The sequence below is a fragment of the Delphinus delphis genome, chromosome 12, assembly GCF_949987515.2.
Source record: "Delphinus delphis chromosome 12, mDelDel1.2, whole genome shotgun sequence".
Lineage (NCBI taxonomy): Eukaryota > Metazoa > Chordata > Mammalia > Artiodactyla > Delphinidae > Delphinus > Delphinus delphis.
Window position 1 is genome coordinate 8,769,989 of NC_082694.2, and position 24,644 is coordinate 8,794,632.

The 24,644-nt window shown below is 41.5% G+C and overlaps 2 protein-coding genes across 4 annotated transcripts; one reads left to right on the forward strand and one right to left on the reverse strand.

Moving 5' to 3' along the window:
* The first annotated feature begins 30 nt into the window (after window positions 1–30).
* On the forward strand, window positions 31–10,651 carry MITD1 (microtubule interacting and trafficking domain containing 1). Of its 2 annotated transcripts, XM_060027669.1 has the most exons (8): window positions 98–236; window positions 2,750–2,801; window positions 6,281–6,382; window positions 8,003–8,139; window positions 8,223–8,309; window positions 9,364–9,479; window positions 10,232–10,292; window positions 10,394–10,651. In XM_060027669.1, exons 3-8 carry the CDS (start codon window positions 6,334–6,336, stop codon window positions 10,487–10,489), a joined length of 546 nt encoding a protein of 181 aa, XP_059883652.1. In that variant the 5' UTR covers window positions 98–236; window positions 2,750–2,801; window positions 6,281–6,333; the 3' UTR covers window positions 10,490–10,651. The 2 variants fall into 2 exon arrangements, with proteins under 2 accessions (XP_059883651.1, XP_059883652.1); XM_060027668.1 differs by lacking the exon at window positions 2,750–2,801 and having other exon boundaries at window positions 31–236.
* Window positions 10,652–17,605: 6,954 nt separating this feature from the next.
* LIPT1 (lipoyltransferase 1) lies at window positions 17,606–23,952 on the reverse strand. Of its 2 annotated transcripts, none has more exons than XM_060027296.1 (2): window positions 23,861–23,952; window positions 17,606–18,865 (listed from the first exon to the last, which is right to left on the reverse strand). In XM_060027296.1, exon 2 carries the CDS (start codon window positions 18,862–18,864, stop codon window positions 17,743–17,745), a length of 1,122 nt encoding a protein of 373 aa, XP_059883279.1. In that variant the 5' UTR covers window position 18,865; window positions 23,861–23,952; the 3' UTR covers window positions 17,606–17,742. The 2 variants fall into 2 exon arrangements, with proteins under 2 accessions (XP_059883279.1, XP_059883280.1); XM_060027297.1 differs by lacking the exon at window positions 23,861–23,952 and adding an exon at window positions 19,066–20,907.
* Between the last annotated feature and the right edge of the window lie 692 nt (window positions 23,953–24,644).

Below are 24,644 nucleotides of genomic sequence, written 5' to 3' on the forward strand. Positions count from 1 at the left end.
CATTGGAGTCACGTGACCGCTCCCGGCAGCGCTGCAGACCCTACAGCCTAGGGGCAGGTTGGGGCGGAAGGGAGTTGCTGGCATTATGGCGGGGTCTCTCCAGGGTCAGGACTCTGGAAGCACAGCTGCAGTCACTGTGATAAAGCGGGCGTTGGAACTAGAGTCCGAGTCCCGGTACCCGCAGGCTCTGGTGTGTTACCAGGAGGGAATTGATATGCTCCTGCAGGTTCTGAAAGGTGAGCAGTGAGCCGGGGAGGGAGGACTAGAGGAAAAGGAGCTGCAATCTGCTGTGTCTGGGCGGGAGTGAAAGATTAAAACGCTTACTGTGCACAGCGAGAAAGCCTTAAAATACAGAACGTAGGGTAGTCTACAGGACAGGTGGACTGATTTCTTTGATATCGTTGGTAGATTAATGTTGTCAATAAAAGAGGGATTACTATCCTAGAATTTTAAGAGACGTAACCAAATGTAATAGATAAGCCTCGAAAGGACTTGGGTTTGAATGAACTGTAAAAGACGTTTTGGGATCAAGTTGGAAAGGTTGAATATGGATTGGGTAGCGTTAAAATTAACTTTGTTAGGCAGTATGGTATTTTTCGAAATCTGTTCTTAATTTTAGAGATGAAGCCTGAAGAAGTGTTTGGAGAAGAATTGTCATGATGTCTGAATTTGATTTTACTTTAAAAGAAAGTTGAAGCAAATATGGCAAAATGCTAACAATTTTTAAATCTAGGTGGTGGGTAATAAGGGTGTTCGTTACACCCTTTTCCTTACTTTTCTCATTAAACATTTTAATTAAAAAAAATTTTTTTTTTTTGGCCGTGACCCGCAGCATGTGGGATCTTAGTTCCCGGACCAGGGATCTAACCCGCGCTCCTGTATTGGAAGCGCGGAGTCTTAACTACTGGACCGCCAGGGAAGTCCCTTCATTAAAAGTTTAAAAATATATATATATATTTTTAAATTAGAAATGGGTATACTGACATTCGGTGTGAGAAATGTACAGGATTGTGAGAGGAGACAGTTAAGACTTTCTGTTACATGGTTATTCAATGTTGAGAGGTACACAGATAACCCTTAACACCCAGTACAATCCCTGGTAGGTAGTAAACACCTAGTAATTATGTATTAAATTGACTTAAGACCAGCCCCTGCTCCCCAGCCCCTGGGGCTCTTAGTCTGGCCTCAGATCTCCTCTCTGTGCTTTTTAGCCTGAGTGTTTCTGATTTGTTTCAGAAGCTTTGAGATAGTAGAGGCTGCTTTTCAATGTTCAGCACTTTTCTTAGAATGGTAAAACTCTACCTTGGGCAGGGACCATATGATGATGATGATGACGGTGATGATGGTGGTGATAATGAGAGTAACATCATTTGTGAGTGCTGAGTGCCAGGCAGTGTGCAGAGCACGTTAAAAGCATGATCTCAATTCATTCTTACAATTGCCTTATGAAGTAGGTGATGTTATCCTCATTTTACAGCATAAAAAATAAAGTTTGCTTTCCAGTTCTGCCACAATTGGTAGAGTCACAGCTGAAACCCAAGGCTTTAAAGACTCTACTATACTGACTCTCAGAAAGAGAGATGGTGTACATTGTTCGACTCTGAAGCAGCAGCATCACAGCAGTTCTGCTCCTCTGTGCTCCACTGATCCTGTGGGGCTTAGAGAGACAGTGACGTGATCTTGCAGGTTAAGATGTAAATGCAAATAACTCTAATACAGGGAAGACGTGCCAGGAGCCATAATGACAAGTGCAGCGAGGATTTAAACAGTTAACAGTCATTGGGGGATGGAAAGGTGTGGGTGGCTTTTGATAGGGGTTTTGGAGGGATGAGTAGAATTTCAGAAATTCAGCTGAAAGTGTTCCAATTCTGTCCGTACTGTTTTACCAAACAAGTGGCATAGGTCTGTAGAGAAAGAGTGAGAAGTAAAGATTAAAGGTAGACTGGGGCTTGGAGCACACTGCAGATGGCCTTGGCTGCCAGGAGATTTTAACTCATTCCATTGACAAGGAGAAACCATTTAAAGTTTTTACAAAGGAGTGACGTAATTAAAGTTGCATTTCAGGGCTCGGCTCTCTGAGGAATATGCTTTTCTCCCAAATATTTGCATGACCTACTCCCGCTCCTCTTCCAGGTCTTTACACAAATATCACCTTATTTGTGAGGACATTCTCTGACCCCCAGTGTAAAATTACAACCCCCATCCCAGGACTCCCTTATCCTTCTTCCTTGCTTTATTTTATTTAATAGCACTTACCACAATCTAACATACATGTTTTACCAATTTATTTATTTATTTTAAAGCCATTCATCTGTCAGTGAACACTTAGATTGCTTCTACCTTTTGACTATTGCGAATTTCCCATTGCTTATTTATTTATTTGGCTGCGTTGGGTCTTTGCTACTGCGCATGGGCTTTCTCTAGTTGCGACGAGCAGGGGCTACTCTTTGTTACAGTGCGCGGGCTTCTCATTGCGGTGGCTTCTCTTGTTGTGGAGCACGGCCTCTAGGCACGTGGGCTTCAGTAGTTGCAGCACGCGGGCTCAGTAGTTGTGACTCACGGGCTCTAGAGCGCAGGCTCGGTAGTTGTGGCGCATGGGCTTAGTTGCTCCGTGGCATGTGGGATCTTCCCGGGCCAGGGATTGAACCCATGTCCCCCTGCATGGCAGGCCCCCCTGCATCCCATGTGCCACCAGGGAAGTCCTACCAATTTATTTTTATTGTTGTCTTTCCTCTCATTTGAATGATAGGGGAGGACTTAACTGCTACGTCTCCAGTGCTTAGAACAATGCCTGGCATGTGGTAAGTTCTCAGTAAATATTTCTTGAATAAATGAGTGAATATGGCAGGAGCGTAGGAGAGACATTAACCTGAAGATACTGAAGTCAAGCAGACCAACTAAGGAGCTCCTGCAGAAGTCAAGATGAGAGGTGATAAGGGCCTGAATGAACCAGGGGGGCAACACCAGTATTAGGAAAGGGAGGGGACAGTCTGGACATTGAATTACTGGCACTGGCACGTGATTAGATGTTGGAATGGGAATTGAAGATGGCTGTATGATTTCAAGCCTGGAAAACCAAGGCATATTTGAAGAATGGGTCTATAGTATCAAACTCTGATCAAGGATGATGATTAAGAAAGGAGTACTATATTTGTAGAGGACAGGGAAAATAGAGTATATTTATAGGCAGGAGCAAAGTAACAGTAGAGCTTAAGAAAAGAGATGTTAGATAAAATGTTCTAAAGGAAGCTGAGAGGGAGGTGTATGGAAAAAATTATGTAGATGATAATCATATTGACATTTATTGAGTATTTCCTACACGCAGGTCTCTTTCATAATTAATCATCTCCACAACTCTCTAAGGTACTGTTACTCTTTCTGTGCTACAGATGAGGTTGCAGAAAGGTTGAATAACTGGCCAAGGTCACATAGGCAAAAGTGACAAAGCAAGTTTTGAACTAGAACAGCCTGACTCCAGATGCTTTGCTGTTAACCACTTTTCATACTGCCTCTTTGTAAAGAGTCCGTAAAATGCTGAATCCTGACGAAAAGTTCAAAGTTTCTGAGTTTAGAGGAACATATATCAACGTAGTGGAAGAGTATGAGTTCTCATATCACCTTAGGACAAAAAACAGGATTCTCCACAAGAGATTTATGGATGATATATGGGTATATTAGGATTTTCTTATGCTACTGTAGTATAGGCATGAGAAAGTGGGGATCTAAATGATATTAATTTTGGCAGTAGAAGAACTTGAAAGGGAAGGATTTCAGTAATTATATGGATATCAACAAAGGGTTGGAAACAACTTAAATGCCCCTGGGTAGGAGAGTGGTTGCATAAACCATGGTACAGCCAAACAATGGAGTACTATACTGCTGTAAAGAGGGTTGAGCAAAATCTTTGTGAAGTGATATGGAGCGATTCCCAGGATATATTGTTTAGTGAAAAGGACGAAGAGTAGCTATAGTATGGTAACCTGCATGTAAAGACAAAGATATAAGAAGATTTTCATGTGTCTCCTCATTTGTTGAAAAGAAACACAGGAAGGATAAAACCAGAAACTAATGAAATTAATTACTTAATATGCGGTGGGTGGGAAAGAGGTGGGAAGAAAGGAGAAATGGGAGTAGGGTAGCAGGATGAGGAGGGAGTGAATAACCTCTCTAAGTTATTCAATTGTTATACATAAAGGAGAGTGAAAGAAATAGGTAACCTAAGCATCTTTGGAAAATAGTATTTTGGCTGTATTCTGTAAAGTTAAAGACAAAGTGAACAGTATACAAACATTGTATTATTTTAATTGGTAAATTATTTTCTCACAACGGTATGGGTTAGGAATTCTCAAACTATTTTATGTCTATACTAGGCTTGAACAAGCCAGTAAATATATTGTGGATAATAAAAGAAGTTACAGGTAAGGAAAGGAGGAAGGCTAGAATGAACCCTATGGGATCAAAGTAATCAGCATGAATTCATGGTTTTTAATATAGATACAGATGGACAGACATAGAAATAGAGTTGTATGTGTGTGTTAGTAAACCTCCACGTACTTTCTACCTGCATTGACGGAAAGGGTCTAGAGGTAGTGTTAAGACGCCCTGAGTAGCAGTGAGCACAGTTAGTACCCAAAATATGATTTCTTGATACCATTCTCCAATAAAAGGAACCAGGTCTCCTTGGAGAAATGGTTGATTCCAGGGCTGGGGCAAGGAAAATAAAACATTTTGCACCAAAAAGTAAGGAAGTGCTCAAAAAATGATGGGTTATGTCAAAAGGACAAAGGAGCCAACATGATGGAACTCTTAAAGCCAACACTGGTAAAATTTGAGCAAGAAAAGATTGATAGTATTGGATTACAACCCATAGAATAAAAGATATATCCATGAGTCCATATTGATATAAATCAGTAGTTGAATAAGTAAGTAGATGGGAGAGCAGAGACAGCTCTTCCTTACAGTGGAATTCCAATTAATGAATTAAAGAGGAATGATGGGAATAGAAAATCACCATTTGGCAAACACTGCAGTAATAATCATTGCAGGCAAAGACCATCAATGGATGCTAAAATTAGCGGATGAAGAGTGGAGAGAGACAGGATATCTTCCCACAAGATAGCGATTCCATACAAAAGAGAAAATAGTGATTTTTGTAGTGGAGAAATCTGTGAACTCCACCTTAACCAAGTGACCAAAGTCAGCGTCACCAGGAATAAGACACATCAACATCGTGTACCCACTGAGAAGGGCGCAACACTTCTGTGATTTTCTTGCTAAAAAAATGCATAACCTCAGTCTGTCTAATCATGAGAAAACACGACAGCCCCAAATGAGAGACATTCTACAAAATAACTGACCATGTACTCTTCCTAAATGTCGAGGTCATAAAAGGCAGAGACACACTAAAGGAACTGTTACAGATCGTAGGAGGCTAAAGAGACATAACAACCACATGGTATGTGGGATCCTGGACCAGAAAACGAACTTTCCCACTAACTTTCTTTAGGTTTGTAGATGAGCTAATAGTGTCGTGTCAATGTTAAGTTACTTACTCTGATAATTGTACCATGGTTGTGTGATATGTTAATACTAGGGGCATCTGGGTGAAGGGATTCTGTGCCATTTTTGTAGCTTTTCCATAAATATATAGTTAATTCAAAATAAAATGTTTTAAAACTCAGGGTTTAAAAATAAAATTATAATGGAAAATAAAAGCAGTATTAAAAGGGAGGAAGGAAGGAGCCAGGAATTGATTTGGTGACTGATTGGGGGTGGGGCTTGGAGTAAGACTTTATTGATAATGTATATTCAAAAATACCTTCCATTTTTGGGGTGGCTGGGAAAATGATTCAGCATAAACCATAAAGGGGAAGTCTGGAACAGACGCTGGTTTTGTGGAAGAAAGATAGATATTGTTTGCTCTCTTTTGATTATGCTTAGATTTCAAACTTATGGGTAATTAGGACAAAATAGTGCTCAGACTCAGTGACATCAATAAGCCACCTTTGTTTCCTCACCAGAGTTGAAGTCTCAGCAGTGAGACATGGTGTCTGAGTCCCCACTCCTAAATAAAGCTGCTTCAAGTGCTTAGTGAAAAAAATGAAGGCCCTACATGATCAAGCTAAATTTGGGCCTATTATTTGTGCATTTTAGGACCAAGACAGACCATGCCAAAGAACAGGAAAGCCGTGGAAAACTTGGGAAATGGGAAATACTGCTTGTACCAAATAGGAAGCCTGTTTTGAAACTTGAAAGTGTATTTTTTATTTTTAATTTGTAGGCACCAAAGATGTAACAAAGAAATGTAATCTCAGAAAAAGAATTTCTGACTACATGGATAGAGCAGAAAACATAAAGAAATACTTGGATCAAGAAAAAGAAGGTAAAGAGGCTGTTTCGGAGAGTATGTGTATGTGCTCTTGTGATAAAGCCCATTTCACCCAGTGTTTCTGGCTGTGCCCTTTGGAGCTTGCAGGTCTACTCTGCATTTCCATTCGTCTGTACACAAGCTGTTCTTAACCTTTTTCTTCCCTGGTGGGGGGAAGGTGGGGCTCAGATACCCTCCTGAGAATCTGAGGACAGCTCGACGTACTGCAGAACTTTGCATGCCATTTTAAGGAGTTCATAGATCCCCGTGAAGCTTACGTGTAGACTCCAGTTTAAATAATACTACAGAGGAATACTGAATATAAATCCTGTATTTTATTTGTATTTCCCTTTATAAAATGACCGAAATATTAAAGTAGCTCAAGAAACTCCTGGGACTTCTTTGAGATTTTCGTTGTGAGTCAAGACATTTCAGGAGTTAGGTATTCCTAATGATTAGAGGTGCAGGAGGTATGGTTCCCTATTTATAACTGGTTCTCTACTCAATGAGGATCCAGTTTACAAACATATAGAAACAAATGGCCATTGCCACCTGAAGTGCACGGCTGCTGCTTTCTACAGTCAGTGGAACTACTGCCCTCAAAAAACCCAGTGCCCCCGGCCCTCAGCTGCTCTTTACTCCAGCCCTCTCCCCACCTCTTCCTGGTATTCTGTACTAGCGCACACCCTGACTACCCCCATTGAGGACCTCTGTTGAGTGGGAATAAAATTGTTTCCTTCACCCCAAATTGAAATCCACAATGCAATTTCCCTCTAAAACTTGGATGAAATATAGTACCATCAGCATTGTGGTTTGAATACTGTGGGTTAAATTAACCTGTGTGGCTAGCTTGGCTTGAAAACCGATGCACGGTTGGTAACGTTCTATCTTTGGAACTATTAGGAACAGAATCCAAACTACTGGTTTTCAAACAAGGTTTAAAAGTGCAACCACCATATAAATTAGGAACTACCATTAAGGGTCATATTTTTAAAAAAAACATAAAGGTCTTCGATAACTTATTCAATAATTAGCCATTTTGGATAAACACAAACAATGGAACTACCCTGCTGACGCTGTGGCATTCTGGGCTTTGGCTTGGGTTATTAAGAAGTACTATAAATTTCTGCTTAACACAGTCTCTACAAGTTCTAAGAAAGACTCCTAGACTCCATATTATTTTGCATTTATATATTTAATACTTCAGCTATTCAGTTGCAAGACATAAAAAGACTTAAATCTGAAAAGAAGGACCAGATGGCCACTGACTCATAGCTTGTGGTTCTACTCATGGTGGCAGGAATATTAGATATCTTTATACATATGGTTCCCTCTTGAATAAACTGCCTGGTCTATAGGATTTAGTTCAAGAACCTGTTCCAAGAAATCTCTGGACTTTCCCACTTGCCTGGCCTCCATGAAGGCAAAAAATCCCACATGGAATTTACCTTTGCGGGTGTAGCATCTTGCAATGTGCCTGGCATGGAGTAGGCATTCAAAAATGTTTGCTGACTGCACGAGTTAAAAAAAAATTAACTTGTATCTGATGCTGATTTATTACTGGATACAAATATAGTATGTATAAAAAGAAAGGAAGTAGTCCCTGGTTTTATTATGGAAGCTTGTGTTTTGTAGCTGGAAAATATCACAAGCAAATTAAAATAGAAGAGAACGCAACAGGTTTCAGTTATGAGTCACTTTTTCAAGAATACCTGAATGAAACAGTTACGGAAGTTTGGATAGAAGATCCTTACATTAGACACACTCATCAGGTAGGTGAAATGTACTCCCGTACGATGAAACGTTATTGTTTTAAATGTACGAGTTAGTAATAACGCCTCCTAATGTCTTTCAGCTGTATAACTTCCTTCGATTTTGCGAGATGCTGGTTAAGAGACCATGTAAGATAAAAACTATTCATCTCCTCACCTCTCTGGATGAAGTAGGTATCTGAAGGCATTTAGTGTCTCTTAACGTCATGAACTTTACTCAGTTGCAGGGTGTAGTTCGAGGCAAACCTGGACGTCATGCTTCAGCTAGAGCTGTTTCACTGGGAATGAACTTATTCTCTAACAACCGGCATAAAACACCTTGGGGAAAATGCTGTTGATTTCAGTATGTCATATCTTGTATTTGGCCACTTTGCTAAACTCTCTTGTTCAAGTAGTTTCTCAGTTTCTTGGATATTCTATGAGGCAATCACACTGTCTGCATTATTGACAATTTCTGTCATCTTGATTTTGATTTAAATAGGAATGCTTCTAAAGAATTCATATTTCTAGGATTAATTTGAGAAGAAGGAAGCCCCATCTGAATAACGAAACAGCACCATTAAAATACATTTTATTTATTCTTTAATTGAATATAGGTTTATTTACTTTCACTTCCTTTTACAGAAAAACTAAAGATATCTGGGTTTATTAGTAAACGAGTCCTGTGCCATGCTGAGAAATTTACTATGAAAAAACATGCATCTCTAGAAATTATAAAAAATATTTACAGGGCGCTTCCCTGGTGGCGCAGTGGTTGAGAGTCCGCCTGCCTATGCAGGGGACACGGGTTCGTGCCCCGGTCCGGGAAGATCCCACATGCCGCGGAGCGGCTGGGCCCGTGAGCCATGGCCGCTGAGCCTGTGCGTCCGGAGCCTGTGCTCCGCAACGGGAGAGACCACAACAGTGAGAAGCCCGCGTACCGCAAAAAAAAAAAAAAATATTTACAGATTTGCCAAGCCACAGAATGCTAAGGTAATAAAACACATTTTAGCAGATAGGACAGAGTTGTGTTATGTTCACATTAGAGAAAAAAACAATTATTTTGATAAAAACAGTTGCTCTTAAACTACTTCATCTTCTTCGGTTGCTTGTTTGCAATAATGGACAATGAAACTAGTATAGAATCTTTTCATTTTAATTCACCTATGATACACATTGCATAGTTTAGGAATAATTTAAAATATTAATAACTGAGGCAAAAAGTTGTATTTTTCCTATTAACAGGGCAGTGGGAAAGAACAGCAAAGTAGTGGCCTGGAAGAAATAAGAGAGTCACTCAGGAATCATGGAGTGCAGTTGGAATTAGAATACTCTTCTGTGATACACGACCGGGAAATTAGGTTAGTGTATGGTAATATTTTAATTTTTATGCAGTTGAAAAATACTTATTTTTATTTCTCATAATAAGTTATATATAATTACAAATAATATTCAATTTAAATATTAAAGATTTAAATAAAGCTCAGTTTTCATATCTTTTCACTTTTGAAGAAAAAAAAAAATCTGGCTTATTTTGTCCTGTATGTGAGTTTCCTATTTCCTAATGGAATAAAATTTACATGTTCTGTGTCATGTGAGAAGAGGAAGTACTTTTCTGTCATTCAGCTATACACAGTGTTATGGCATTGGGATAATTTCCTTTTCTAGTGATACTAATATTTATTTAATGTGGTTTTACTTCTCATGGTCTTTTAAATATTCTAGCAGACATGACAGGACGCTGTGTCATGCCTGCCAGGGCTCCCCCTGCTTATGTCCCCCACCTCAAGGCAGGGAAACCCCTGAAACATCACCACAGTCTGCCTGAGTACGCTTGGAAGCCACTTCTTAGCAGAACTGGGAAGCTTTATCAGTAAGGTGAAATTCAGGAGGCAGGTTTAATTGAATTGTTAAACTCTTTATCAGCTAATGGATGTTTTGTTTCACTGTAGACACAGCCCATGGGTAAACCCAGGTTTGGTTCAACTCTTGCCACTGGAGGAAGTGATTTTATTTGTTAGGGGGAAATTTAGCTGACACTTAATACATTATAATTTTGGTCATTGTCTGACTTAAATGTCTGGAATGTAATATTATATACTAATTTCAATAGGTTCAACAATGGATGGATGATTAAGATCGGAAGGGGACTTGATTATTTTAAGAAACCACAGGTAGGATATAGTCTTAAGAGTGACTGTGTAGCACTCTTTTTATTTTAACAAAATGGCTTTGGTCCTTTTTGTTAAAAAAATTTCTTTTCTTCTCTTCTTAGAGTCGTTTTTCCCTTGGATATTGTGATTTTGATTTAAGACCATGCCATGAAACAACAGTGGACATTTTTCATAATAAGCACACACAAAAAATATGATGGGTAGTAGCTTAATTTACATTATATGTTTCTATTTTAAATGAATATTGGATTTTTCTTTTTTTTTTACTTTGGACAGATCATTCCTGTAACGTAAGAGTTTAACAATAAACTTTTACATTTCTACTAATTTATGGATTCATTGTTCAGTTGTGTGACCAATCCTAAGTATTTTTATAAATACATTGCTCAGTAGAGTTATAGTGTTTCAAGTCATATGGTTAATTTAAACATTTTACCAGATTTTCTCTATTTGACTGTTGGAGAGTGAATCAACACGTAATGAGCACCTATGAAGAAGATGAATTAGATGCTTTAATCTTGCCCCTGGGAATGTAGGGTCCAGCAAGAAAAATCATGAATTAGAGTACTCTTAAGAGACAGATGGGCTTGTGGGTCTAACAACCAGAAAAAAATAACCACCGATAATTTCGTTACAATTAAGTGTCTTTAGCAGACATTTACCTATTTACATTTACATATATATATATAAATGTTTGGGCATAAGAATGGACAAATAAGTCACTGAGACAGAATAAGGAATCCAGAAACACACCTGAGAGAAAGTGGATGTGTGTATGGGCACATAATAGATAATAAAGGTCTTTCAAATTAGTGGGAAACAAGTAGACTGCCAGTAAAAGTTTGCAAAAGGTAACATTAGATCTCTACCTTATGCCACATAGAGAAATTATTCTAAATGGGTTAAAGAGCTAATGAAATGAAATATTCAAACACTTTTTTTTTTAAACTCCACTGAATGTACTAAGCGTAACACAAAACCCAGGAATTATCAAGGAAAGTAAAGAGCACATGATCATATAAATATTTAAAACTTGAATAAAGGGAACCATAAAAAAGTTAAAAACATATGAGATCAAATTTACAACATATAGGAAAAGGGTTAATAGTCCTAACATACAAGGAAGATTGCCACATTTTCAGCAAGTTTGACCTGACCAAGGATTTGGTCCTTTGAGCAATCTCTCTCTACTGGGTTGTTCCTGCGGTACATACATTCCCATCCAGATACACCCTGTTTCTTTGTTCTTCATGAACAAATTTCTTGGAGTTCTCTATACAGTTTTTTCCCCTTTCCTCACCACCTATTCACATTTCAATTCACTTCTATCCGGCTACCCAGTCACTCCACTGAAATTGTTCTTATCAAGGTCAGCAGTGACCTCCATGCTACCATATCCAATGGACACTTTTTAACCCTCGTGTTACTTGTTTCAGGAGTATTAGACCTAGCTGGCCACTCCCTTTTTTTTTTTTTGTAATTTTTTTTTCATTGTGTTCTGAATTCACAGCATTTTAAAATTTATTTATATTTCATTTTATTTATTTTTGGCTGCATTGGGTCTTCGTTGCTGCACACGGGCTTTCTTTAGTTACGGCGAGCGGGGGCTACTCTTCGTTGCGGCGAGCGGGCTTCTCATTGCGGTGGCTTCTCTTGTTGTGGAGCATGGGCTCTAGGTGCACGGGCTTCAGTAGTTGTGGCTCGCGGGCTCTAGAGCACAGGCTCAGTAGTTGTGGCGCATGGGCTTAGGTGCTCCACAGCATGTGGAATCTTCCCGGACCAGGGCTCAAACCCATGTCCCCTGCATTGGCAGGCGGATTCGTAACCACTGCGCCACCAGGAAAGTCCCTGGCCACTCCCTTCTTGAATCTCAACTTCCATGTAACACACTTTGCTTCTCCTTCACCCTACCTTTTAAATATTGGAGTTCTCCTAAACTAGGTACTAGGTAGTAACCATTTTTTTAGTAGGAACTTGTATGGGGAGGTCTTCCCCTATAAGAATTACACTTGTGGGGCTTCCCTGGGGGCGCAGTGGTTGAGAGTCCACCTGCCGGTGCAGGGGACACAGATTCGTGCCCTGGTCTGGGAAGATCCCACATGCCGCGGAGCGGCTAGGCCCGTGAGCCATGCGCGTCCGGAGCCTGTGCTCCGCAACGGGAGAGGCCACAGCATTGGGAGGCCCGTGTACCACAAAAAAAAAAAAAAAAAAAAGAACACTTGTGGGGAAAAAAAATTAATAAATAAATAAAAAAGAATTACACTTGTGGCCTGATAATTAGATGTTAATGTGGCTGCAGCTTTAGGAACTTGACCTAGTTGTGTGTACCTTCCATGTTGGCTGGGGGAGGAAGCACTATCAGGTGTGAGGAGATGGACGGGGCAGGATCTGCCAGACCAGGACTCCCACCTTCTCCCCTTTTTCAAAGGTGTGTGTTCTGTTCCAGGTGTAGTACCTGGATGGGTCTGGTTTGCAGCAGGACATCAGCATCCCAGTGGAGAATGAGTCATTCCTCCTCATACAGGGATGCAAAGTAACTCACCCGTCTTGGTGGGACGTCCCTTTACAAATCCCATTGCAAACTCCCCTCCCAGGTGGGACGGGGCTTGGTGTTCTCGGCAGCATAGCACGTAGATCCACAGTGAGAGGGAAATGGCTGTCTCCTGCAATTTCCATACCTTACTGTGGGTACTGTGTGTCTAAGCAAGGGTCTCCCATCTGGCCTGTGGGGCAGCAGGCCCTCCTGGTTGATCACTCAAATGTCTTAAAGCCTGGGATAGTACTTTAGTCCATCTGGCCAAGGTGGTTTTTACCTGTTAGTAATTCAATCTGCTGCTTTAATGTTTCATTCTTCCTTTCTACCGACTCTGCTGGTTGTAGCTTGTAGGAGAGACAGAACCTCCTTCAGTGTCATGTTCCTTCACCCAATCTTATGTTGACTGAAAGAAAAAGGCACAACATAAGAGTTGTTAGTTTCAGTTTTATTCGGAAAACTTAGTGAGGACTATAGCCTGGGAAACAGCCTCTTGGTAGCCCAGAGGGGACTGCTCCCCAAGACACAGGGGAAGAAGCCAGTATATATGTGATTTTGGCTGGGGAAATGGTGCAGTGAAGTATACATCTCAGTAAAAGGTTAGTGCTGGTCATGAGGAACAGATATATTAGTTAATGATGTTAGTGCTTTTTCTATGTATGCAAAGATGCAAGAATCTGGGTTCTCTAAAAATCTTCCTGAGATATATCTATCTAAGGGGCCCGTTTTTCCAAAGCATATATGTTCTCATCCTGTTTTTCGTCCTGAATTCCTTTCAGGGTGCACCGTCAGTCAGCGACTGCAGTGGCTAATGACTTGATCCTTGTAGAGCTGGATGGTGGGCAACATTCTTTGTTCTACACTTGCATATCATGACCTTTAAAATGTGACTGCCCAGTCACTGTCTATTGGACAAGGGTATCCATAAATGGTACTCAGCTTCTCTAATGCCCTTACGGTGGCAGCCTGCTTTGCATGGCAACAGGGGAAAGCTTGAGTGAAGCCAGACCTGGTGGCCTCCTGGAACAGGAACAGTGGGCAGAACATACATTCCATGGACAGGGGAGGAGGTTAGGAGCCTCTGATTGCCTGGGTCCAGTTTGAAGGACAACAGGTGGTCACATCCTCTTGATGGCCTCCTCCAAAAGGTGGGCTCCACCTCCCACCAAGATTTGTAAGTTGGAGGATTCCCCAAACATAGGGGACTTGGATGCTAAACACTTTAAACTTTAGATGAATTACACAAGTCCACAATTATCCATTTTCATGATATACGATACTATCTATATGCTGTCAACTCCTATTAAGCTAAGACTTCTCCTTGGAATTCTAATCTCACATACTCAGCTGCCTGTTTGGCATTTCACCTGGCATCTCAGAAACACACAAGCATTTCAAACATAACAGGCCCCAACTGAACTTGATACACACTCCCCCACTGCTCCCGTGTACCCCCATCCATCCAGTTGCTTAAGTAAGAAATCTAGGCGTCATTCTTGATTCCTCCCTCCCCTTCATCCTCATATGCAGACATGCAGAAAGTTCTGCAGAATCGACCTGCAAAACATGCCTTTAATCCATGTGTTCCAGGAATGCTCGTCAGATTTCCCTTTTAGAACCTGAAGCCCTTAACAGCCTTCACCTGATGTCATCCTCTCTCTCGAGAAACAAAGGGTATCAGAACATCACGGCTGCTTTATTGCACCAAGCACATCATGTCAGGATTTTTATACCTTTCTTAGAAAATAATTTTCAGTTGTTGTGACACATGTAGTGCTTAAAAACGGGCCCATGAACAACCCCTTCAAAACTGTGTTTACTTGGTATTTAATATTGCAAAAGAACAATGGGGCCTGCCCGTGAAACCTGCCTCAAATGAAGAACATTTAGCCTGGCACCTGTGTTTGTCCCAGGAGCAACTTGAAAAATCCCCTTCCCTTACCCTGCTCCCATTTTGAGATAACCAGCTGCAGCAAAACCCTGTGTGTCCACCTCCGCTCCCCACAATCCCTCAGAAACAAGGATGGGATCTGGATCCACTGAGATACATGAAAGGAGAAGATCTCCTAAGAGGACTGAAATTAATGTGATAGCCAAACACTGGGTTACGTTGTTTCAGGCGAAGATGTCTGAAGGTCTCTGAGTCCTGAAACACCTGTTATGGGTTGAATTGTGCAAACCGCAGCCCCCCCTAACCCCCCCCCAAGAAATTCACACGTTGAAATCCCAGCCCCTGGTACCTCAGAATGTAACCATATTTGGAAATAAGGTCTTCAAAGAAATAAGTTAAAATGATGTCTTTAGGGTGGCCCTAATGCAATATGACTGGTGTCCTTGTAAGAAATGGACATCTGGACACAGATACGCACACAGAGGAAAGACTATGTGAGGGCATAGCAAGAAGGTGCCACCTGTAAGCCAAGGAGACAGGCCTCAGAAGAAATCAAACCTGGGAATTCCCTGTCGGTCCAGTGGTTAGGACTTGGTGCTTTCACTGTTGGGGCCCAGGTTCAATTCCTGGTCAGGGAGCTAGGATCCCACAAGCTGCCAGGTGTGGCCAAATTAAAAAATAATTTTTTAAAAAAAGAAAATGACTTTATTTTTTCTTAAATTCCATATATATGTGTTAGCATACAGTATTTATCTTTCTCTTTCTGACTTACTTCACTCTGTATGACAGACTCTAGGTCTATCCACCTCATTACAAATAGCTCAATTTCATTTCTTTTTATGGCTGAGTAATATTCCATTGTATATATGTGCCACATCTTCTTTGTCCATTCATCTGATGATGGACACTTAGGTTGTTTCCATCTCTGGGCTATTATAAATAGAGCTGCAAGAACCTAGGGGTAAGACAGGAATAAAGACACAGACCTACTAGAGACTGGACTTGAGGATATGATGAGGGGGAAGGGTGAGCTGTGACAAAGCGAGAGAGAGGCATGGACATATATACACTACCAAATGTAAGGTAGATAGCTAGTGGGAAGCAGCCACATAGCACTGGGAGATCAGCTCGGTGCTTTGTGACCGCCTGGAGGGGTGGGATAAGGAGGGTGGGAGGGAGGGAGACGCAAGAGGGAAGAGATATGGGAACATATGTATATGTATAACTGACTCACTTTGTTATAAAGCAGAAACTAACACAACATTGTAAAGCAATTATACTCCAATAAAGATGTAAAAAAAAAAAAAAAAAAGAAGAAACCAAACCTGCTGTCACCTTCATCTTGGACTGAATAAATGACTGTTGTTGTTTTAAGCTACCAAGTTTTGGAGTGGTTTGTTATGTAGCAATAGATAACCGGTGAATCCGGATTACTCTCCTCCCTGCTCCACTTCTCATTCCTCAGGGCTCAGCTTCAATGTCAGGTCCCTGATCACTCTAGCTAGGGAGCCCGTATTGTCTAACTGCCTGGACTTTTCTTTCATACTTTTCTCATTTTGTAAGCATTTACTGATTTCTTTCCCTAGTTTTAAAAAACTCAAGTCTTGACCTATTAATGGGTCATAAAGTCAATTTTTAAAAGAAATAAAATTGAATATAAAATATCAGATAAGTAAGTAGTAAAGGATAAGCATCGTATTGTGAAACTTGTTAGGTATAGGCAACATATGTGTGTGCTGGTGCACAATATAAAATACATTTTGTACTCCAGTTTTTAAAAAGTTTGAAACCACTGCTCTAAACTGTCAGTTCTTAAGCTCAGTGAGCATGTCGCTTTCACTCACCATGAACATCCAACAACTAGCAAAGTCCTTGGCACAGAGTAGGCACTCAATAAACATGTAGGAACTACTGCAGAAATAAGAGGAGTATGTGAGTGAACTGTAGAGACAGGAAATGGTTGGCAGTGGTGGTACCCTTTGAAGAAGTCTGACAATGAAGTGATGGAGATAAACAGAGTAAAGCCTTGAGCAGGAGTCTTCGGGAAAGGGGAGACATGAGCGTGTCTATTCACTAAGGCTAAAGATCCAGTAAAAGTCGAGAGAGAGTTAGGCAAGATAAAGGAGATAAATAACTGATAGTACAATACAAAGCACTAACAGGCTGGAGAGGAAAAAGCCACCAGCCAATTCTCGAGCCAATTCTTTGAGATTGAATGAAATGAGAAAAGTTGAAGTAGAGAACACGGGGGCGCTGAAGGAGCTCATTTCTGAAAGCCTCCACTCTCAAATTATAAATCAAGGTTTGTGACCAGATTAAGAGTAATGGAATTCTGAGCTTAGGAAGAGTGGGAACATTTACGAATAAGGCCTCTGAAGAATGAGGGGGAGTCAACGGGTGAGTCGAATCTGGTACCAACAGAACAAAGAAATACAAGTTGAAAACTATGTGAATTTTCTTCTAGCATTGCCTGCCATCTGGGTATAAGAGTGGAAATCAATTGTTGGGAAAAAAAAAAAAAGGGTAGCTATGATAGGTCAAGAGAAACAAATGAGAATGCTGGTAAGAAATGGTATTGAAGCAAGAGACTGAGGAAAAGTTTTTGGCTTAGAAAAGTGCAATAAGCTTGATTTAATGGGAGAGGACGGAAGGATAAGGAAACAATAAAACGGGAGAATTTTAGAGTTTAAGGTATCAGAGGTGGCAAGCAGCTGGGGTTATATTCCCTAGAGGTAAGAAAGAGAACGAACTCTGAGGTCAGAGTGTCCCATATGGTATACAACCCCAAGATGGTAACAGAGGAAGGAGGTGAAATACAAATGCAGCCAGGTATTAAAATCAATAAAGACAGAGAGAATCTTAGACATCAATGGAAAATATGGACTAGGATAGGTGATAGACAATTTCAAATAGGGAGAAGTTACTGGAGGAGACTAGATCTTTTTTATTTTAAGAGACAGACAATGTACTGTAAACATTTTTAATTCTGTCATTGAAACTGTCAATATTAAGAAATTTACTTGGAATCACATTATTCCCTTAATTTTTTCACAGAGCATATTCCATTTACTGTGTAGTTCATCATCTTCTGGACATGTTCTATGTAATATACTTGTAAGCATAGTCGTTTCAATTGGGCAAAATTTACTACCAATAAAACCTGAATTTAACTTGTCACGTATTTCCAGCGGCAACCAATGGTCAGGTGCTTCAATATTACAGATTTCAATTCTTCCATTCTTTATGTCTATGAATACTTTAATTTCCAAGTGTGAATGTTCATATAACACATTGAAGGAAGTGCTTACACTGAACTTTGGAGTTTTGCCATATATCCACTCCCAGGTCTGTAGTTCTTTGGCTCTGCTGTTTATTCCAGGAAACAGCGTCTCGTCTGTTGGGTTTATTAGGTGAATGTGATTATCGATTTGATGAGATGTAGCATACTCTGTGGCAATAGCATTTATCACTACTTCGCAGGTCAGGGTGGGATCTTTTTCCATAAGATTTTTTACTAAGGCAGGTGTGCTCGCAGTGGCAGTACTCCTGACCCCTTGGTAAGGGCTCTTCAACAAAGATGACAAGAAGGTCCCATCGGTACTGCATAGCAAAGTGCAGTGGTGATAAGCAGCGGTCTGGCCAATCCTGGAAGCTGTTCCTGAGATTTTAAACTGTCCATCAAGTAAAAGGTCAAACCTTTTGGTAGCCCGCACATCCAGCTGCGGCTGGACAGCCTTCAGAGCTTTAACAACTAATTTTAGATTTTCCATCCTATCGTACTTTTTTTTGGTTGTAAAAAAAGTCAAGTTGATGTTACCCATATCATGGTAGACTGTTCCTCCTCCACTTCTCCTCCGAGCTAGTTTTACACCTCCTTCTCTCATCAGATTCAGGTTACATTCCTGCCAAGGGTTCTGATGCCGACCAATTACAACAGAGGGAGAATTCCTCCAAAAGAAAAGAACCGGCTTGGCTTCTAGATTCATATGGTCATGGATCCAGTCTTCTACAGCCAGGTTTTGGTAAACATTATTGGAAACTGACTGTAAAATGAGCCCACTTTTAACTGTGTCTTTAAAACCAGCTGCTGGGACCTTGAGGTTACAAAGTAACTGGAAGCAATTCTTCATTGAAAATGGGATCAGCATGCTTTTAAAAATGGAAGACAAACAAATTAATGATGGAGAAAAAGAAAATTAAATTCTAGTTTGTAGCTATCAGTTCTTGGTTATTTAATCCAAACTTATTTAAGTATCCGGTCTGGTTGCTTTTCTTGCCTTTTAGCCTTATCATTAGTCTTTAGCAAAAATTGTACAACAGAGTACTCAAAGGAAATAAATGATACAAACCTCAAATTGTTTTAGTTGAAATGGAATAAGGGCACAGATTTTTCCAATAATAAAGCTGAAAATACATTATGTAATATATCTCAGAGACAAACAAATTATTTTGAATTCACAGGTAATACACATTATTTGAGAAAAATGAGAAAATACAGACAAGCAAAAAGAGCAAAATAAAAGAAACCATAACATGACCACCCGGAGATAATCCCAATTAACACTTTAGTGTGTACCCATTTTTTTATGTGCATGTGTAAAATACACACACACACTTTTCCCCACCAAAAGTGGAATGATACTCTTATTTCATTCAACGTTAAACCTATTTTTACATCGGTTTTAATGTCGTGTTACATTCCATTGTCAAGATACACCACCGTTTACTCAACCAGTCTCTTAGTTTGTAAGTTTAGACTGTCTCTAGTTTTTCTATGTTATCAACAATGTACTCATGGACATCTGTCTGGAAAGCTTTAATTATGTCCTTGTAGTACTTTAAAAATAATTCCTATTTAATTTTGAGATACATGTTTACTGGCAGCCTGTTTTATTTAGATCAATATTAAATTAGGATGGACCCCCTGAAGTCAGGGGAGAGGTGGTCAGAGTAGCAAGGTTAAATAGAAAGGCTAGAAACAATTTTATTATGTTTTGACACTTTACACATTATTTGTGTTAGCAGTGATGATGAAAAGGCTGAAAATACTAGCTGTAATAATGAAGTATTTTGACTGGTTATGGTTGTAAAGAAACCATTCTATTCCGATTTCGTTTCTTAGAATGGTCATAATTTTCCTTTAGGTTAAAGACCTGGGAAGGACTGGGTTATTAAAGCCCAGAACTAGGCCCCATTCTCTTGTAGTTACATCCTAGATGCACAATTCCTAGGGTAACAAGTCTTCGTATTTTCATCACTCTTGATATATCTTGATAAGTTATGCTACAGAAAAGCTGAACCAATTTACACTCTTTCTATCTAGAAAGGTCAGGAGAGGTGTAACAGAGGAAGGGATACTTGAACTGAGTCTCGAAATCTGATGGTTTTTACCACGTTGATGGGAGTAGCATGTTCCAGGCAAATGCAAAGACAGAGAGTCCTCCAACAGTAAGGCATGTCTTGGGGACTCCCTCCTCAAAGGAGTTCCACTACCAGTCTTCCAGCTCCACTGAAACCTTTGGCTGTGCTGTCCTAGGAAGCCTCTGCAGCCAGATGCCGTTTCTTTGGTTAAACTCTTTGTTCTTGGTTCTGTTTGACCAAATTTGATATCAGTCCCTCCTTCACTAAACAAATGTTTATGGAGTGCCTACTAGGCACAAGGTAGAATAAAGAAGGGGAGGAGACAAATTCATGTAATTCTAAAGCATCTGGCCTTTTTCTAAAAGCAGCTGGATCTAGTGAGGTGTTTTAAGCAGGAAAGTGTTAAGTCAGCCGTTATACAAAACTGCTTCTGCTGGCAGTGTTGAGCATGGATTAAAAACAGATAGACTAGGGGCAGGGAGACGGTTTAACCGACCCATGCAGTTGTCCCAGTTAGAGATAATGAGGGCCTGAACGAGGGTAGCAGACACTGAGGAGGGATGGACATGAGGACATTAAGGTCACAGACTGGTCCTTGCCTTCAAGGAACTCACTATCTAGTGGGAGACACTAAAAAGCAAGGAAGGTGATAATTAAAATACAGTGTCAGGGCTTCCCTGGTGGCGCAGTGGTTGGGAGTCCACCTGCCGAAGCAGGGGACATGGGTTCGTGCCCTGGTCCGGAAAGATCCCACATGCCGCGGAGCGGCTGGGCCCATGAGCCATGGCCGCTGAGCCTGTGCGTCCGGAGCCTGTGCTCTGCAACGGGAGAGGCCACAACAGTGAGAGGCCCACGTACCACAAAAAAAAAAAATATGGTGTCATAAGTGCTATGACAGGGTAAGTACATTAGAAGGCCATTTAACCCTCTCATCATTGGAAGTGACATTGAAGTTGAGACATAGAAGGGGTAAGGAAAATTATTCCAACAAAGTACAGTAGCTTGGAGAAGAAGACCCATTCAAAGAATTCGAAGAATTTAACTAAATTGGCTGGTATTTAAGAGTGCAGGAATGGGGAGCTGCAAGAGATAAGGAGGCAGAAGTAGAGATCAGATTATGAAGAGACTTAAAATCCAGTTAGGGACTTCCCTGGCGGTCCAGTGGTTAGGACTCTGTGCTTTCACTGCAGGGGGCACGGGTTTGATCCCTGGTCCGGGAACTAAGATCCCACAAGCCTCGGGCCTAAATAAAAAAAAAAAATCCATGTTAAATACTTGAACTTCACCCTGAGGGTGATGAGCAGGTGCTGAAGAGTTTTACAGATTTACACCTCAGAGACATCGCCTAGAGATTTAAGCAGGGAGAATCTTGATATCTGGTAATTGGTTCAGTGAGGGTGAGAGAAAGAAGTCAAGGGTCCTTTATGGTATGATTACAAGCCAGCATTCAAATCCCAACTCTGTCTCTTCCCAGCTAAGGCAGATTAATTGACTTTTCTGTGCCGCAGATCCCTTATCTGTAATATGTGGGTAACTGACAGGACTCATATCAGGATTAAATGAACTAATACATGTAAAGTGCTTATAAGAGTGCCCGGCACATAGAAAGTACACAGGATGTTAGCTCTTTTATTAATTTTATGCATACCCTGACTTCTGGCCTGGGAAATGGGTGGAAAGAGGTGACATTTCCTAGGACAGATTTCATAGGAAGAGGAGATACAGGGTGAAGATAACTGGTCCGTTTTGACTGCATTGGACTTAAGAGTCTTTGGCTACCAGCAGCCAATGGCACAGAGCTGAAGAGATGGTAACTAAGGGCTCCAGAATTGATCCAACTAATGTATTAATAGTGATCAAAATATCTGTATTCATCCAGGCATTGTGGATACGGTGTGAGTGAAACACAGTAAAGATATTAATTCAAGAGATCTTGCATCTACTACGCAACAGGCATTGTTCTTGGCACTTGGGATTCATCAGTGAACCAAATCAAGGAAGGTGATGAGGACCATATGAAAAAGGAAAGGGAACAAAGGAAATGTGTATGTGAGAGGAACTGGGCTGCTATTTAATTTAATTTATTATTTATTTATTTATTTATTCATTTATTTTGGCCACGAGGCATGCGGGATCTTTGTTCCCCTACAAGGGATCGAACCCATGCCCCCTGCAGTGGAAGCACCAAGCCTTAACCACTGAACTGCCAGGGAAGTCCCCAGGCTGCAATTTCACATAGGGTTGTCAGGCTAGGCTTCATCAAAAAGTGACCAAAAAAGCAGACTAAGTCAGAAAGAGAAAAACAAATATCGTATATTAACGTATATATGTGGAATCTAGAAAAATGGTACAGGTGACCTTATTTGCAAAGCAGAAATAGCAACAGAGATGTAGAGAACAAACGTATGGACACCAGGGGGGAAAGAGGGGGGTGGGATAGATTGGGACTGACATATATACACTACTATGTATAAAACAGATAACTAATGAGAACCAACTGTATAGCACAGGGAACTCTACTCAATGCTCTTTGGTGACCTAAATGGGAAGGAAATCCAAAAAAGAGGGGATATATGTATACATATAGCTGATTCACTTTTCTGTACAGCATAGACTAACACAACATTGTAAAGCAACTATACTCCAATTAAAAAAAAAAAAAAAGCAGACTGAAAGTCGAGGGAGTTAGGCTAAGTGCCTACTATGTGCCAGAAACTGTTCTAGGCACCTGAACACACAAACAAATAGGACCCTGTGAAGAGGTAACATTTCCTACTGAGCCTCGTAGGACAAGAAAGAATCACACAAAGAGTGAGAAAAAGTGGGAACCCAGGGATGTCTGAGAAAACCTGAATGCCAATTTATTAATTTACAAAGAGAACTATAGGCTATCAACCGGATATTCAGATCGGCCTGTCCAACTACTCTCTCATCATAAGTTTGCTTGGTGAATACTGAATCCGGACAAAAGGATGGAGTTATATGACTTCAATGTCTGGTGGAATGAGCCTTGAGGAAAGCGCCTCTAAGCTCCTGGGCTCTGGAGAGACCCCACTGTTAACGCCAGGACACCCTGTCTCTCCCAGAGGAGGCCTGGAGTCATCCGGTCAGGCGCGCCTCTCTTTTACTCCATGCTTCAAAAACAGATCAGACCGCCAGCTGCATGATGCACCGTCTTTTTTTAGTTGTCAGGATACTGTCAAGTTCTGAAGGCCTGATAAAATTTTGTCTCTTTAACTTTGCATATCTCTACTCTTACCTTTTAATTATTAATTTTTTATCGTTTTTTAATCAGAGGACAATCATATTTCCATGTTCTGGGAGGGACACTTAGCTACCACCACTTTGAATTTACCAAACCTGCTTCTCCATCATCGAACAGAAAGCAAAAAATAACAGGATCTCACCTACCCTCCTAGGCAGGCCCAGCTCCTTCAAAAAATCCTCCTCAAGTTTTATCTTGCCATCTTGCCACCTGTCTTAGTACATAACTTATCCAGTCTCAGGACAGCCGTGTGCCTGTTTGATTTTGCCTTTTTGGTTCTCGGTGGGCGCGCACAGGGCTGGCACCCAACATGTCTAATTTTTTGACCCTCCCGTGTTGCGGATAATCCGTTCCTAACCGTGGAGCTACGTCTTCCCAAGCTCTGACCGGACACTTCAGGGCCTGCAGCGCCAGCCGTGCGCACCGCCCCAGGGTCTCAGGTCCCCGCCAGCTGCCTGTCCTCGGGGGCCCACGCTGCCTGCCCCGCCCCGCCTTGCCACGCCTCCGGTTTCACGCACCTGAGGCTTCCGGTCGCGGCCAAGCAGCGCGCGGGCCCGTGGGGTAAGGACGCGTGCGACCCGGAGTCCCGTCCTGCTGCGCACGCAGCCGCCCCGCCCGCCGCCCCGGCCCGCGGGGGGCGGGGCACCGGAAGCGCTGCGTAGGGGCGGGGCCGGGGGTTCCGGAGGGTCTTTACGACCGGCCGAGCTGGCGCCGAGCCAGAGGAGAGGCAGGGACGCCGCCCACGTTCGAATAATAGTATCAATAATATCGAAAGTCCTAGAGCCCCAGGGCAGATGGAGGTTCCCCGCGTGACAGCCCAGAGCGTTACCGGGGAACAGGTAGGAGCGGGGTTGAGTCAGTCTGGAGGGGAGCCCGCCTGGTACCCAGAGCAGTCGGGTCGGATGTTCTTTACTGAACATCCAGGCATTGCGCGGGGCTTTGCACGTCTCATAGTCCAAAGGGCAGGCAACTCCACTTGGAAGGGGACGAAACTAAAATCGGTTTTAAAAGATAAATGGCATTTAAAGGAATAAACGCTGGTATTCCCAATACAGGGACAGGTAGGAAGGAGTGGGTCGGAGAACAAACACACTGAGCGCAATGAACGTTACCACTCGGGGTGTCCCTCGGTGCAGCTGGCAAGAAAATCTTTGTGGCTTAGCCAGATGGGAAATTCCCCCGTCAGGCAAAGTTCCAAGTAACTATAGCTGCGTAACAAACTGCCTCAAACGTCAGTGGCTTAACACAACGATTTATTCTAACATTTATATGGTCAAGGCTTGCTCACGTGGCTTCCTTCAT